Below are 15722 nucleotides of genomic sequence, written 5' to 3' on the forward strand. Positions count from 1 at the left end.
AGAATCTGTATGCACTCTGAAACCGTTTCTTATTAGTTACCTGTAATTTGCTTTTTAGTCTCCACATCTCTGGTTTGTCGCAGTAATCTCAGCAGGATTGAAATGCCTTTCCGCTCGGACACTTCCAATTTGTTGTCGTTGTCTTCATATACCAGGTTCCTTAAAGCTCCACACGCTGCCCTTTGTACTTCTTCATTCTGCACATTCAGAAGCTCTAAAAGTTTGGGAATACCAACTAGAGAATAGACCTGTGAAGATAAGAGTATTTATTTTTATATGGATAAATTTTTGTCTCAAAGGATTATTTGACTGTTGGATGAAATCAGTGTCTTGAGTTAAGGATATTATGCTGCCCAAAGGTTTTCTTAAAAAACAAACTTACTACCTGAATGAACAAACTCAGTCAAGAAAAACCATCTGAGATGTTCTGACAATATGTGGCTTAGCACATTTCTCCTAATCATTAACCATGCTTGCGGGAGAGTCCAGACATCATAATTTAAATGTTTAAAGATAGTCCTTGATTAATGACCTTAATTAGGACTGGCAAATCTGCCAAGAAGCAAAGTGGTTGCTAAATGCACCAAAGACAAATTCCCCGTGTGTCTAATCACACTTGGCCAATAAAGAATTTTATATTCTACATTCTAAATGGGAAATTACATGACCTGAATGTGCTTTCTGGCTGGAAAGTGATAACATACTGTTCTCAATTTCACACCTTCGACTTTTGTTTGCCTCTTAAACATTATCCCACCCTTTGCAATGCTTGAGTGCTTCTTACTTCTCTTTGTACACAACAAAAGCAATGCAATCACACCTGGGATTGGTAGCTGCAGGCCTGCTGTGCAAATACCTTATAGTACTCCCTTAAAATCTCTTCCTCTCCAACCCTGTCTGCTCTATGATGCGGTGGGGTGAGAAAGGTCGGGCACAGTACAACATATACTGACTGTAATGGTGGTTAATTTTTTCAGCACTTTCTTAATTTCATAATGGTTGGTAAGCAAGGGCTACCTGTATTGGGTATCAATCAGTCTGTCTATCCTTGAGATAGATTTCCTGCATTGGATGAGGAGAGCACGTCTTTCTCCTTCTGTCCTGGCCACTTTTTACAGAGGCACAATTGAGAGCGTTTTAAGAAACTGTTTCACTGTTTGGTTTGGTGGCAGCAGTGCCTCAGATAAAAAGCCCATACAGAGAGTGGTAAAGACAGCAGAGAAGATTATAGGAAGCTTATAAGGATAAGCACTATGTGCTTAGAGCTCAAACCATTGTTAGAGACCCCATACACCCATTTCATGGGCTGCTTCTGTTACTTCCCATTGGGAGGAGGTTTCGAAGTATTTTTAGCAGGATACCAGAATCTGTAACATTGTTCCCTATGCCATCCATCTGGTAAACTTGCAAAATTCGTTCTTCTTGCCATGTACATGCATACATCTGAATTAGACTGTGTTGTTTCTCTGTGTCATATAATATATGTGGCTATATACATAATTTTGTATTTATTTATTTTGTCATATTTATTTAGTGTATATTGGAGGTGGTGACCCTTTGAGAGCTGTATCCAACGAAAATTCATTTTAATGTATGCGGATTAGTGTACATTCAAACTGACAATAAAGTTATTATTCTAATGATTCTATTCAATATGATCCTCCTCCTCCCATTCTGTAAGTCTCTTGCTCTTGTAATAATATTACAATATCCACTAATATTGCTTCTTATAATCTCATGATACCGTCTACCCTGGGCAAGATCATAAGGCAGCCCATTGGCTTCCATAAAAGATGATTAATATATTCAAAGACAAGAATATGTCTAATAGTTTGGATCAGATTTAGCCAGCTTTACAAAATAAAGGTGACATTAGTTCATAAAGTGAATATTTAAGCCACAGACTACCCCACAACAATATTGTACTGCCTCATTCTTCATATATGAAATCCATGTGCAATGCTATTTTAAGAAAACACCAGGGTGGGGATGATTTCTCAATATTAATTTAATAATCATATATGAAGTCATTAACTTATGAAATTCACTGCACAAAACAAATTGGTTATTACTAGCTGCCAAACTCCTCTTGGCTTGACTTCCTACAAAATCAGCAAGATACAACTAAGCAAATGACTTGTACTGAATGCTGTAGAGGTAGTCCTCAATTTATGACCACAATTGAGCCCAACATTTCTGTTGCGCAGTGAGACGTTTGATAACTGAGCTTTGTCCCATTTTACGACCTTTCTTGCCACATTTATTAAGTGAATCACTGCAGTTGTTTATTTAGTAACAGGGTTGTTAAGTGAATCTGGCTTCCCCATTGGCTTTGCTTGTCAGAAGGATGCCAAAGGGACCTTCTGACATGACCCCAAGACATTACAATTGTCATAATTATGAGTCAGTCAGCATCTGAATTTTGATCACATGACTATGGGAGTGCCGCAACAGTTATGTGAAAATCAGTCATAAGTCACTTTTTTCAGCGCCATTGCAACTTCGAACGGTTCCTAAACAAACTGTTGTAAGTCAAGTCCTACCTGTAGTTCCTTCAACCAGTTGATTGCTCTTTGATATTGAGCTGAAGTCCACATTTTATACGTCTATGAGTTTAAATTCAGCACCTTTTCATTATAAGGTTTCCATGGCCTCAGTGGCAGGCTACTTGATACTTCTCATATTCAGTACTATATAAAGGTAAAGGTTCCCTTCACACATATGTGCTAGTCATTCCTGACTCTAGGGGCGATGCTCATCTCCGTTTCAAAGCCGAAGAGCCAGCGCTGTCCAAAGACATCTCCGTGGTCATGTGGCTGGCAAGACTGAACGCCAAAGGCACATGGAACACTGTTACCTTCCCTCCAAAGGTGGTCCCTATTTTTCTACTTGCATTTTTTACATGCTTTCAAACTGCTAGGTTGGCAGAAGCTGGGACAAGCAACGGGAGCTCACTCCGTAACAGTTGTTAAGTTGCAGTGCTAGGGATTTGAACCGCTGAACTGCTGACCTTTCTGATCGAAAAGCTCAGCGCCTTAGCCACTGAGCCACCACATCCCTTCGGCACTATATAGCAGTTGGCTATTTTGATTTCAGCATTTCCGTCCTGGAAAATTCTTTCTCCGAATATATCACCTACACCAATTTAGATTGTTTTAGAGAGCATTCGATCAGCTTTCTCCAATTTAACTTACTCACCATATTGGACTCAATCCCACCAATGTTGGCTACCACAAACAATGATTGAAATCCATAGAGAACCAATAGGTTGTATTCAGCAAACCATCAAATTTCAAATAAATGGGCAAACAATTAACACATATTGTTCAAATTCTTATTTTATGTAATGTTAATTATAAATCACTCTCCTATAGATTAGAAACAAGAAGAACAACACATACTTTAAAATAAAGGCTAAAAAATAAAAGCAGTTGGGCCTCATGGAACATACACCCAGGAATAATTAACACATAGGAAGTTAACAACTGTTTGGCCCAGTGGTGGGTTGTAGCGGTACGTCCTGGTACAGGCGTACCAGTGCCTGCCGGGAGCACCGGGTACCGTTCCAGTTCTCTGGAGGGCCCACCTGCCCACCATCCTTACCTGTACTTGAGCTCTTTGGCACTTCCATGCACAGAGCGTACGGGACCTGCACGATGCTCCGCCGAGCAGCTGGAGCGTCGCGGAGACATCGCAGGAAGTAAGGATGCATGCGCGTGCTGCACGCGTTCATATGGTGGATACCGGGCCCCATTACACCGTACCGGTTGCACCGGGATCTGGAACCCACCACTGGTCTGGCCAGATCATTTTGCTGGACCAAGACTGCTGAATATTGAAGACTGCTGAAGTACATGTAATACTTTTCAGTTCCGAGTGAGGTATTATGAAAGTCTAATTTATCAAGAGTATGGAATCCTTGAATTAAAAAAAAAAACTTTTTGAGCCAGATCTTTGCTAAATTATATTAGAGTAAATGCTCTGCCCAAATAGTTTTCTGATTATGACGAAGTGTTCAGTGTAAAAGAGATAAAGAGGAAGGAAAGAGAATTTGTTTTGATAGTTTGAGGAATGCTCAACACTTCACTATGATCAGTATTTACTCCTTGTTTATCAGTTGTTGAGATATGAAGGTGGTTCAGGCTTTATTAGGGCAGGATATTGCTGCTAAATAATGCTAAACCCTTGTGCAAACAGTTTCATAACACTCTTTTAAAGCTGTTGATGTGCCAAATATAGAAATGAAACAAGAGGTACAGAATTGTGTGGGCTGAAAGTGCCTCAAAGATTTCCAGCCCAAAGTCCTGTGGAAGGTGAGAACATTTTTTATTTATAAAGGAGCAATAGAGACAGCTAGACAGCTTGTCTCCTATTATGGCAGGAAACTGGTCAACGAAAACATGTTTTGGTCAAGAACTCACAGACCCCAATCAGATGTCCTTCAGATCTGTTAGAATCACAATGCTAGAAAACTCAGTTAAGTTTGCAAAATAGCTGGATGCTGGGAGTTATATTTTCTAAAAATTAGAGGACGCAAGACTAGGAAAAGGTGACCTTGTTTCAAGAGATATCTACCATGTAGGACGAATATACAGATTGTTCTCTGGGATATCATGTGGCAAAACAGATGGCCATGGGCTTTTTGTTATCGTTTTTAGCCACTAGAGTAAAATGTTGTTTTTGGGGGGTAAGACCAAGCTTATTTTAGTTTTTATACCTCATTCTTTCTCCCCCCCAAATGAATTTAAGACACTTTAATGAGATTTTACCTCATGCTATTCTATCCTTACCACAACCATGGGTACTAGATTAGAATAAGAGAGGCTGATAGGCCTTAAATCACCCAGTGAGCTCTGAGGATGAATGGATACTTGGATCTGAAACTCCCAATCCCAATTCCAATCTCAATCTCAAACCCAATCCACTGTCTTGTTCTTATGTCTTTTTTTTAGCTTGAATGTATTAAGGAGTCCTCTTTTTATCAATTAATTAAGGTACCCCCAAAATACATGTAAATACATTCCTCTCTCTGTCTCTCTTTCTCTCTGTCTACATACATACATACTACAACACACTGTATGCAGAATATATAGGAGATAGACTTACAAATAAAGAGGTAAAATCTCCTTCAAGTTAGCCTCCTATAAATTCTTGGCAACAAATAATTTGCCAAATTCCTTCCTCTATCTACAGGTAGTCTTTGACTTAAGACCATTTAACTACAGGTCCAAGTTACCTGTAGTCAAAGTAGAAATGTTACTTTTGACTTGTACTGTCATTTACAACTCATTGACTCATTCCACTACCCCTGTCGTCATGGGAACACAATTTGGGTAGTTGGAAATTGGCTCACATTTACTGTACAACTGGCTGCAGTATTCCACAGTCATGGGATCATAATTTGCAACCGTTTCTGCTGTTTTCCAGCAAAAAAGTCCCATTGGGAAAGTTGGATTTGCTTAACAACTGCACAATTCAGTTCGCGACTGATGTAAACGTAGTTGTAAAATTGGGTCTGACTTGATCTACGGTGCAACAACTTACGTTGGAAATTTCTGTACCAAATGTGGTTATAAGTCAAGGACTACCTATATGGCCAATCTAGCCTATTATTTTGATATTTTATGGCAAGTGTTCCATCCCAATTATCAACCATATCCAACACTGTTTAGTTTTCCCAAAATAGCCAAGTTTGTCTAGGCATCAATACGGGCTTATTTCGGTCGACTGCTCCTGAAAATTAATTTTCTTATTTGTTTCACGTCTGCTCCTATCTTCCCTTCTACATGCATTCCTTTGAGAAAACAGGGCTCATCTGGAGCTAAATGAGTTAATATCCACCAAGGATTTCTTCCAGGATGTTTTCCCATACGTTTCTGCACATTATTTTCTTCCACCAATTCCGTATACAAGACTTTATAGGCAAGAAGTATTGAAAATCTGAAGAAAGAAAGAAAAAATATCACTCACTTTCCTTCTGGCTTCTGCTCTCTGAAAGCTCTCGTGCTGTATAAAAACAATTGCTGAAAGAACTCGAGGGGACAAAGGATTTTCACTTTGCAATATATGTACTGCACGCTCCAGGTTCATCTCTGCTTCTGGATTCCTGGATGATTTAAACACAAACAGACACCAAATCAATAGGAGAAGGGAAAGATAAATTCTTTTTGAAGAGGAGTCTGACATAAATCGTGTCTATGTAGCACAAAATTTTGCCACTGACTTTTTCTGGGATATTTTCTTCAGTTTCTACTTCTTTGGGGTCCCCCATCCAAGCAGACCTGAACCTGTTTAACTTCTGACCCAGACAGAACCTACAGTGATTAAAAACAGCTGGTCTTCTGGAATCTTAAAAGGCCACCAGATTTTCTACGAGAAACGAGTAAAATAACAGCTTTGTCATTAAATGTAATCTTCAGGGGACAAAGGATGATAGATTTATGATATTAAAGTTTAAATTAACAGAGGTAAAGATTCATTACCCATATAGAACTGTTCTTTCCTTTACAACTTTCCTTTATAATGTGAACGTTCAGTCAATTCAAGACCAGATTGGACTTGTAAAATATATCAAGAACCACAATCTTTCAATCGCAAGGTTAGGACCCAAAGTGTATATGAACTGGTTATGAATGGGGCTTTATAAGCGCAATGAATGTTTGAGTCCCAACATCATATTGAACCAAAGCTAACCAAAATTCTAGGCAATCTTCTATATACTGGTGTATAAAAATGGCTGTCTGTGTGTGTGTGTGTGTGTGTGTGTGTGTGTATGTATATTCCAGCATAACTCTGGAACACCTCGAGCAATTTCAACCAAACTTGGTACACAGATGACTTACTCTCTGGAAAAAAATACTGTGGGGGTAAGACACCCCTAGTGGTGTGTGTTCTGTTAAGATATAGCCTGTTGTGCCTTAAAATGGCTTCTACTGTACTGCCGTAAAATGGCTTCTGAACAGTGCAGTGGAGTTGCCATGGTAATGGCTTCACAGTACTCCACAAAGGGGCTCCCTCTGGTAAGGGGGAAAAATCCAACATTAGAAATTATGTGTGGTCCGGACATTTGTCCCCTATAAATAAATACTCAGGCAACATCGGATTATCAGCTAGTATAATATAATAAAGCAGAACCATTTTGCACTTCAGATTGCATTTGATCTATCCCTTCATAGACCACTCTTGTATGAGGTCATCATATACAACATATATGCTTTTCTATAAATTGTTGCCCAATTTCTTATTAGTGTAGCCTTTCTAACTTGAAACTCATTACAGTGGATGCATTGAATTTAACTCCCATAAGCTTCCAACCTCTTGGAAGGTTCTGATGCCACCAGCCAACAAGAAAGAGGAAAAATCCTATGGATAATTTGAAGAAGAAATCCCTACACACTAATTATCTTGATGCAACATTTTATAATAACCGGCCTTACTACTAGTCAAAGCATATTAGCTATCTCAGAGAGCAGGTACAGGTGTAGGATCAGTAGTATTCTCTCTCCCATTATTTCTCTTGAACCTTCTCAGCTTTTGAAAGGTAGAGCTTCAATTGGCATAGGGCCAGCTCTGTGCATTTAAACTAGTGTGATGTTCCATTGCAGATCCATTGCATAAGGCAACATGATTCTGTTTGGAAAACCGCTGACAATCCATGCACTACATTGTTATATAAGTCAAGCATGAGTCTATTTTTCCAGCCACTCTCTATTAACACTGATAATTCCCAAGTTTAATCTGAAGTCTACAATTGCCAGTATCACACAGATATACAACAAAGATTTTCTTTACTTCCCTGGTATTTTTTTGACGGCCTTTCATCTATCGTGTATCAGTTGAGTCTATTTGCTCCCTATCAGTGAATAGCAATCTTACAACATAATTAGACATGATGGCAATGTTTGTCTTTAAAGTCATCAGCCTTGCCCACAGTTTGCTTCTATGGATGGATATAACCAAGATATAGAAACCAAACATTTAACAATTCTTTGGTGCATACAACAAGTCCTAACAAGCCTATTAAGAAGCAGGATCCTTCTGAGATTTAGTAAGATGTAAGTTGATTTCCATGATAGACAAATTCTAGATTCAGTTCATAAACTATTCTAACACATCTCCAAGCCATTTTTCTAGCCTCTTGACTCGATTATTATTAATCTAAATAAGTGTGTTATTTACTCATTGCTACATTATATTGCATCTTCCTTTTAAAGGGTTGAAGGTGTACAATATCTCATAATTATTATATGAGATTGGTAAAGAGGTACAGTTGCAATTATTCCATGGCTTTTCCTGCTTAGTATCAAATATATGTAGAACTGAGGGAATCCTTAGCTCTCTAGATGTTGTTAAACTTAGTTTTTTCATGCAACTTACTCTAAAGCCACTCCTGTTATTTATCTGGGTTTGGTTAAACACATTTCTCTTTCTTTAACAATGGCTGGATTCATACATGATGTGCCAACCTAAATATATGACATAACACATGGAGGTAGCACAACCAGAAACATATTGAGAAGAGGGATTTCTTCTTCTTCTTTTTTTAAAGGAGAATGACTCTTCTTCTGTTAAAAATAACTATAAAAGTAAATAAAGTATACTGGCAAAAGTATTACTTGATAAAAAAATAGTTTATTTTTATCTATTTGATTGGTAGATTCAACCCCAGTCATTTAGGCATTGCAGCCCTGGTAATTATGCCTCAGTTGTTTTATTTATCACTCCTTATTTAGAACTGCCAAGAATAATTTGTAAAGAAAAATAAAGGCTATTTCAAGAAACATTTTTTTAAGGTGTACTCATCTTTTTTCTACATGCCTCAAATTTATCAGCTATTTCTATCTGGATTGAGATATCTGGCTTCTATCTTGCATTGGGAAACACTGGTATCGCCTAGAAGATTCAGCTGTTACCTTCAATCCAGTTGTTGCCATAGCTGGAACTAGCTCACTCCACAAACTTGTTCCGACCTGATATTACATGAATAACCCCTTTTTCCCCTTCTACTTTCCTGATACTGTATATCTTAATAGCTCCAAACTTAATGGCAGGAAATACAAACTCAATCACTAAGAATCAGTAGAATGTAGCAGGATTTCCAAAAGTGAGCAAATGAAATGAGAATTGGGAAATGAGAATTAGTGGTTAATCATGAATTAAACTGAAGCTTAACATTCTGCCTTTGGGAAATGAATCAATTCTAACACACATATTTAGCTGTGTACACTCAGAATTCTCTCTGATTTAGTTGAATGGGACTCAATACAAAGAATATTAGCTGGCTTCCTAAACTATCATTTCTGCTGGCCATTCTTTGTTGAATAAGTCACAAACTCATTAACAAAAATTGTCCAAAATCAATCTCTGTGCATTATCAAAAATCAGAAAAAGAAAGTGGTGGCAGAGTGGTTAGAATGCAGTATTGAAGGCTAATTCTGCTGGCTGTCAGGAGTTCGATCCTGACTGTCTCAAGGTTGATTCAGCCTTCCATCCTTCCCAGGTTGTAAAATGAAGACCCCGATTATTGGAGGAAATATGCTGATTCTGTAAACCACTTAGAGAGGGCTGTAAACCACTACAAAGTGGTATATTAGCCTAAGTGCTATTGCTATTGGAGAAATATCACTGTACTATGCACTTCAAAAGTGAAGATGAATGAAGGCAGAAGCAAGGATTGTGGGCATAATTCTGCTGCCCAGGGGGATATATGCCGGATAGATGGAGAACATCAGCTGTTCCTGAACTAACTTTCTAGAACCCGTCACTATTGGTCATGGCAACTGAGCTTCTTGGAATTACAGTTCATAACTCTAACTAACATATAGTTCAACATTTGGAGGACTTTTTATATACTGCCTTGATGTGAACCAAAAGTGCACTACTTCTGAGTGAGTAGTCTTGGGCAGGGGTGTCAAACTCAAGGCCCGTGGAACAGATCTGACCCGCAGGTGCTTAGAGCTGGCCGGTGGGGCCGCCCTGGAAACAGTGAAGGACTAGCCCACGGTGCCTCTACCAGCAAAAAAGAAGCTCTGGAGGGTGACCCTCCCGAGCTCTGTTTTCAGCTGTGATGGCTTCCTGCAAATGTTTGCCAGTGAAAACCGAGCTCGGGTGCCCCCCGACATGAATAACGCCGAGCTGGCCATGCCCACCCTGGCCACGCCCACCAGCAATCTGGTCAAACACAACCCTGATGAAATCGAGTTTGATGCCCCTGGTCTTTTGCATTGCTAATAGTGGCACAACTTCAAAGACATACCCTATTTGACATCTGCCGGCAGATATCCTTTCCTGCTCAACGATGCCCTTTGCTCCAGCAGCAGCCATAGCCGCGGTCATTGTCGTCCTCTTCCCACCTCCCTCAGAGAATGAAGTTGACATGGAGGCTTCCTTCGTGCTCTGCTTGCTGACGGTGCCCTGATGCCAGCTTGAATGCCTGTGCTGGGTTCCAACTTGGGAATGCATAGAAGACCTGGCTTGGCCCACCGCAGCCCCGGAAGTGGGATAATTCTCCTTCTCGAAAATATTGCTCATACTCTGGCTATTCCTCACACGCTGATACAGAGGCACTCCTGGACTGAAAGGTATATAGTCCACCATCGTCTCATTGGTCGGCTCAATGTAGAACTGCCTGGGGCCTCTGCTGGAAGGGCTGCGGCTTGTGTAGCCAAGGATTTCAGAGCGAGCGTATCTTGGCGGCAAGGCGCAGGCTCTCTTGCTCTCATTCTGTCGAAATGTTAAAGCCTTGTTATAGCGCATGTCAGCGTGGAAGAGAAACGGCTTCTCGGGAGTGCTCTCAGGCGAAACCTCCAATCTCTTCAATGGCTGCCTGTGGAATCTCTCTTCCATTGCCCTATAGTTGTAAGGAAGGCTGCGAGGGCCCCAGCCATTTTCATAGCTGCTTTGGGAGCCAATCTGTTAAAGCAAAGAAAGTAAAACTAATGTCAGCTTTGGAAGCTACCACATTTTTCGGCGTATAAGACGCACCTTTTTACCCCCTAAAAGAGGTGAAAAGTTAGGTGCTTCTTATACACCGAATGTAGCCCCACCAACCCATCGGCCTTTGGCCTCTGCCTCCCAGCGATTTACCTCCTTGCAGCAAATGGGGAAAATGGGGCTTGAGGGGGCAGTAGGCTATGGCAATCCCTGCAGCATGAAACAGCTGATCGTCGGGAGGCCCTGCTGAAACTGAAATTGAAAGTGAAACTTGCTGTTTGCAGGAAGGAGTTAAGTTGCATCCTTAGCACTGCAACTTAACAAATGTAACGGAGTGAGCTCCCGTTACTTGTCCCAGCTTCTGCCAACCTAGCAGTTCGAAAGCATGTAAAATATGCAAGTAGAAAAATAGGGACCATCTTTGGTGGGAAGGTAACATCGCTCCGTGCACCTTTGGTGTTTAGTTATGCCGGCCACACAACCACAGAGACATCTTCAGACAGCACTGGCTCTTAAGCTTTGAAACAGAGATGAGCATCGCCCTCTAGAGCTGGAAACGACTAGCACGCATGTGCGGGGGAATCTTTACCTTATATACAGTGTTTCTTTCTGGAATGTGATTTACATGTGAGGATCATGCCTACATGATTAAATTGTTACTCTCTACAAGCAGCTATCCAGTTTTCAAGGTTATTTTAGTTATCAAACAGAAAACACGGTTTGCTGTTTCCTCATAGGTTTATATTGCATTCCTATTCTTCCCTTCCCAGTGTAACCTAATTGTTGTAACCTTGAATGAAAAATAGATGAAATAGCTTTTAATTCTACATGAGGAATTAGGCAGGTGCAAAGTAGATTACTGATAGTGGAGAAATGACAAGGCAAAGCAAGCAATTACATAAATGCAGACATTGTAATTAAAACTGGGGCATACAATTTAATCCAAGCAAGATGTTTGAGTCTACAGGATCCACGCTAAGCCTGGATAATATAATAACAAAGATAAAATTCTTTTTTGGCTTATGTGCAATCAGAAGCCTCAGAGTCTGATATGAGGATTAAATTCCTTCCTGGTAGGGAGACTGTATTGGAGAGCAGCTTTTCCTCTTTAAAATATCTCTGTTTTGATTCTACCTTGGTTTGGCTATATAGCTAAGATAGTGATTCATTTGTAAAATTTGAAACATGTGCTATTTGCCAATAATAAACAGATGGAGTTCAATTTTTGCAAGCATAGTGAGCAATTAACAATGCAGCCTACATGTGTTCATTCAGAAGTCAAGTATGTCTTAACACTACATAAGTGCGTATAAGATTGCAGCCTGAGATACCATTTTTTTCAATGTACAAATAGATTCTCAACTTACAAGCATAAGTGAGTTGGAAGTTGTGTGTGACCAGACCCAATTTTACAATCCTTTTGCAGAGGTTGTTCAGGAAACCCAATGATTGTTGTAGGATGATTTTGCTGGAATTTGGAAGTAAATGCTGATTTTGGGAGAAACCATCATAAATCATGGTCATGTGACTGTGGGGTGCTACAAACAGCTGGACTAAAATGTAGACATGTGACCATGGGAGGAGGGGTGGACCTCAGAACTTAAAATTTGGGGAGTAAGTATCTCTTTTGGGGTCTGTTGTAACTTTGAATGGCTGCTAAGCAATCAATTGTATGTTGAGAACTACCTATGTACATCTACTGAATTCATGGCTTCCTATTCCAACGGCAAACATACCCTTGAAACAAACACATGATATCAGTGAACTGTTTAGAAGAGTTATGCTACTAGAAACCACTGAACTGGAGATATTTCTCCCAACCATGGAAACCTCCCCTTTTAAAGCCTATGTTTCCCCTGCGCTGCAATGAAGCTTCAAAATAGTTTCCTCGGATATCAAATAGAGGCTAATTTAATATTTTTTTAGTTTTTTGTGTCGCCAAGCCTACAGGGAGAAATGGGCTGGGAGCAGGGGTGGGTTTCTCGCCCCGTTCCAACCGGTTCGGTTGGAACGGGGCCGGCGGCGTCCTCGTGCATGCGCGCAGTGCACGCATGCGTACTAGCGTCTGTGCGATGCTCCAGCTGCTCCTGGAGGATCATGCAGGTGCTGTATGTGTCCTGCGCATGCGTGGAAGCGCAGAACTAGTCAAAACCGGGTAAGGAGCGCGGGCGGGCAGGCGGGCCCTTTGCCGTTCCCAGAAGTTACTTACTTCCGGGTTCGCCGACCAACCGGTTCGCGGGGACTGCCGCGAACTGGTTGAAACCCACCCCTGGCTGGGAGAGAAGGAATGGAAAGGAGAGGAGACTAGATACGGGTTAGAAAAAAACCTTATTTTTATTTCACTAGCTGGGAAATTCTGGGAGTTGAAGTCAACACATCTTAAAGATGCTAAATTTAAAACCAAGAGATACTAATATAGAGGTTTACCATGCCTAGTTGTTGAATTTGTAATAATGGAGAAAAAATCTTTGCACTTTAAATGCAAAAACCTAAGAAAAACCCAATAGTATTCTCACTAATAGCAAGTTGACATTCAAGCTGCCAAATAAGACCTAATTTACATTCATATAAATCTTTATGTATTAAAGACTTCTTACCTGATGAGACTGATAATATGAAGTTGCAAAAGAAGGTCTTGAAGCAAAGTCTGTTTCCACTCCATCTAATTTATACACATACTCTGGAACACTGCTAGCCCGATGCAAACCTCCTGTAGAAATGCAGGAAAAATAAGATTTCAGTAAACCACATAATACGGTGGTCCTTGACTTACAACAGTTCATTTAGTGACAGTTCAAAGTTACAACAACACTGAGAATACCATATTTTTCAGAGTATAAGACGCACCGGAGTATAAGACGCACCCAGGTTTTGAAGAAGCAATTTTTTAAAAAAAGTAGGTAGGTAGATAGAGAGATAGAGAGGGAGAGAAAGAGAGAGAAATACAGTAGGTAGGTAGGGAGAGAGAGAGAGTAGTTAGGTAGGTAGATAAAGGGAGAGAGAGAGAAAAAAAGAGAGAAATACAGTAGCTAGGTAGGTAAGTAGGGAGAGAGAGAGAGTAGATAGGTAGGTAGGTAGAGGGATAGAGAGAGAAATAGATAGATAGAGAGAGAGAAATACAGTAGATAGGTAGGGAGAGAGAGAGAGAGTAGGTAGGTTGGTTGGTAGGTAGGTAGAGGGATAGAGAGAGAAAAATAGAGAGAGATAAATACAGTAGATAGGTAGGGAGAGGGAGAGAAAGAGAGAGTAGGTAGGTAGACATATAGGTAGATAGAGGGGGAGAGGGCAAGAGAGAGAAATACAATAGGTAGGTAGGTAGGGAGGGAGAGAGAGTAGGTAGGTAGATGTTTCCAGGTATATTTATCCATATGCTGGAGAAGGAAATAGCTGACAACCTGTAGTACCTAAAACTTTGTTTCTGCTGGCACAGCACTTCATCAATGTAATTCTCATCAACCATTCTAACTAAACAGCTTTCCAAAAGGGAAAAAAAAAAGTTTTGCACTTTGCAAACCTGCCCAAAACAGCCCATTTTTTTGCAAAAACGGGCCGTTTTTTGTCAAAAAAATTGCATGCATAGCCTTATGGAGGCTTATAGAGTGCTGCTGGGGGAGGGGGGGAGAAACGGCCCGTTTTTCGCTCATTTCTGCCCTCCCCAGCCCCCAGGAGCTGTCTGAAAGCCTCCATAAGGCTATGCATGGCCATTTTGGTGAAGGGGCGGTGCTTCAGGAGGCAAAAAATGCTGTATTCGGTGTATAAGACGCAATCAAGATTTTCAGCCTCTTTTTAGAGGAAAAAAGGTGCTTCTTTATACTCCGAAAAATACGGTAGTGACTTATCACCCTTTTCCACACTTATGACCGTTGCAGCATCCCCATGGTCACATTGTTTACATTCAGATGCTTAACAACTGATTTGTATTTATGATGGTTGCAGTGTTCAGGAGTCATTTTGCGACCTTCCAACAAGCAAAGACAATGGAGAACCCAAATTCACTTAACAAAGTCGTAGCATGAGACAAATTCACTTAACAAATTTTTCACTTAAACAGCATAAATTTTGGGCTCAATTGTGATTGTAAGCTGAGGACTACCTGTGAAAGTAGACCTGAGGCTGCTGAATTATATCAGCTGGAAAGCCAAACCAGGAGTTATAAGAAATAAAAAGAAGAATACAAGTAATCCTCAACTTACAACCATTCCTTTAGTAACCATTCAAAGTTACAACAACTTTAAAAAAAGGTGACTTATGACTGCCCCGATGCTTAAAATAATCACAGCATCTCCACACTCACATGATCAAAATTTGGGCACTTGGTAACCAGAGTGTATTTGCGACAGTTGTGGTGTCCTGAGATTGTGTGATTGCCATCTGTAACATTCCCAGGCAGCTTCCGACATGTACAGTCAATGGAAAAGTCAGATTTCCTTTACGACTGTGTGATTCACTTAACATTTAGAGTGATTCGCTTAACAATCAGGCAAGGAAGGTCATAGAAACAGGTGTGACTCATTTAACAAAAGCTTTGCTTAGCAATGGAAATTCCTTGTCCAATCTATAGACAATATTTGAGGACAACCTGTATTAACATGCTTAGAAGGAGTTCAACATTTGTAGAAAGAATTAGAAAACACTTCAAGAAGCACTAAATCTAGTTCTTTTTTTCTTTTTCAATGCCGTAGGGATCAACCAGACAAAACATTTGCTTTGTGGTTGGATAAGTTGCAAATAGAATATTAAACAGCATTTTATCTACAATGAATGAAGGACCATGATGGCGAGCCTATGGG

The 15722-nt window shown here is 40.2% G+C and overlaps 1 protein-coding gene across 1 annotated transcript in view; it reads right to left on the reverse strand.

Moving 5' to 3' along the window:
- The window catches only part of PKP2 (plakophilin 2), a 67245-nt gene that overhangs the window by 35786 nt on the left and 15737 nt on the right, over positions 1-15722 (reverse strand). The window contains exons 2-5 of the mRNA XM_087722988.1: positions 13530-13642; positions 10256-10911; positions 5971-6106; positions 41-248 (exon numbers count right to left, since the gene is read on the reverse strand). Coding sequence (XP_087579114.1) covers positions 41-248; positions 5971-6106; positions 10256-10911; positions 13530-13642 — 1113 coding nt within the window. The remainder of the gene's footprint in view (positions 1-40; positions 249-5970; positions 6107-10255; positions 10912-13529; positions 13643-15722) is intronic.

The sequence above is a fragment of the Thamnophis sirtalis genome, unplaced genomic scaffold (genome assembly GCF_051295495.1).
Source record: "Thamnophis sirtalis isolate CommonGarterSnake01/CBP01778 unplaced genomic scaffold, rThaSir2_p1.2 scaffold_9, whole genome shotgun sequence".
Taxonomy (NCBI): domain Eukaryota; kingdom Metazoa; phylum Chordata; class Lepidosauria; order Squamata; family Natricidae; genus Thamnophis; species Thamnophis sirtalis.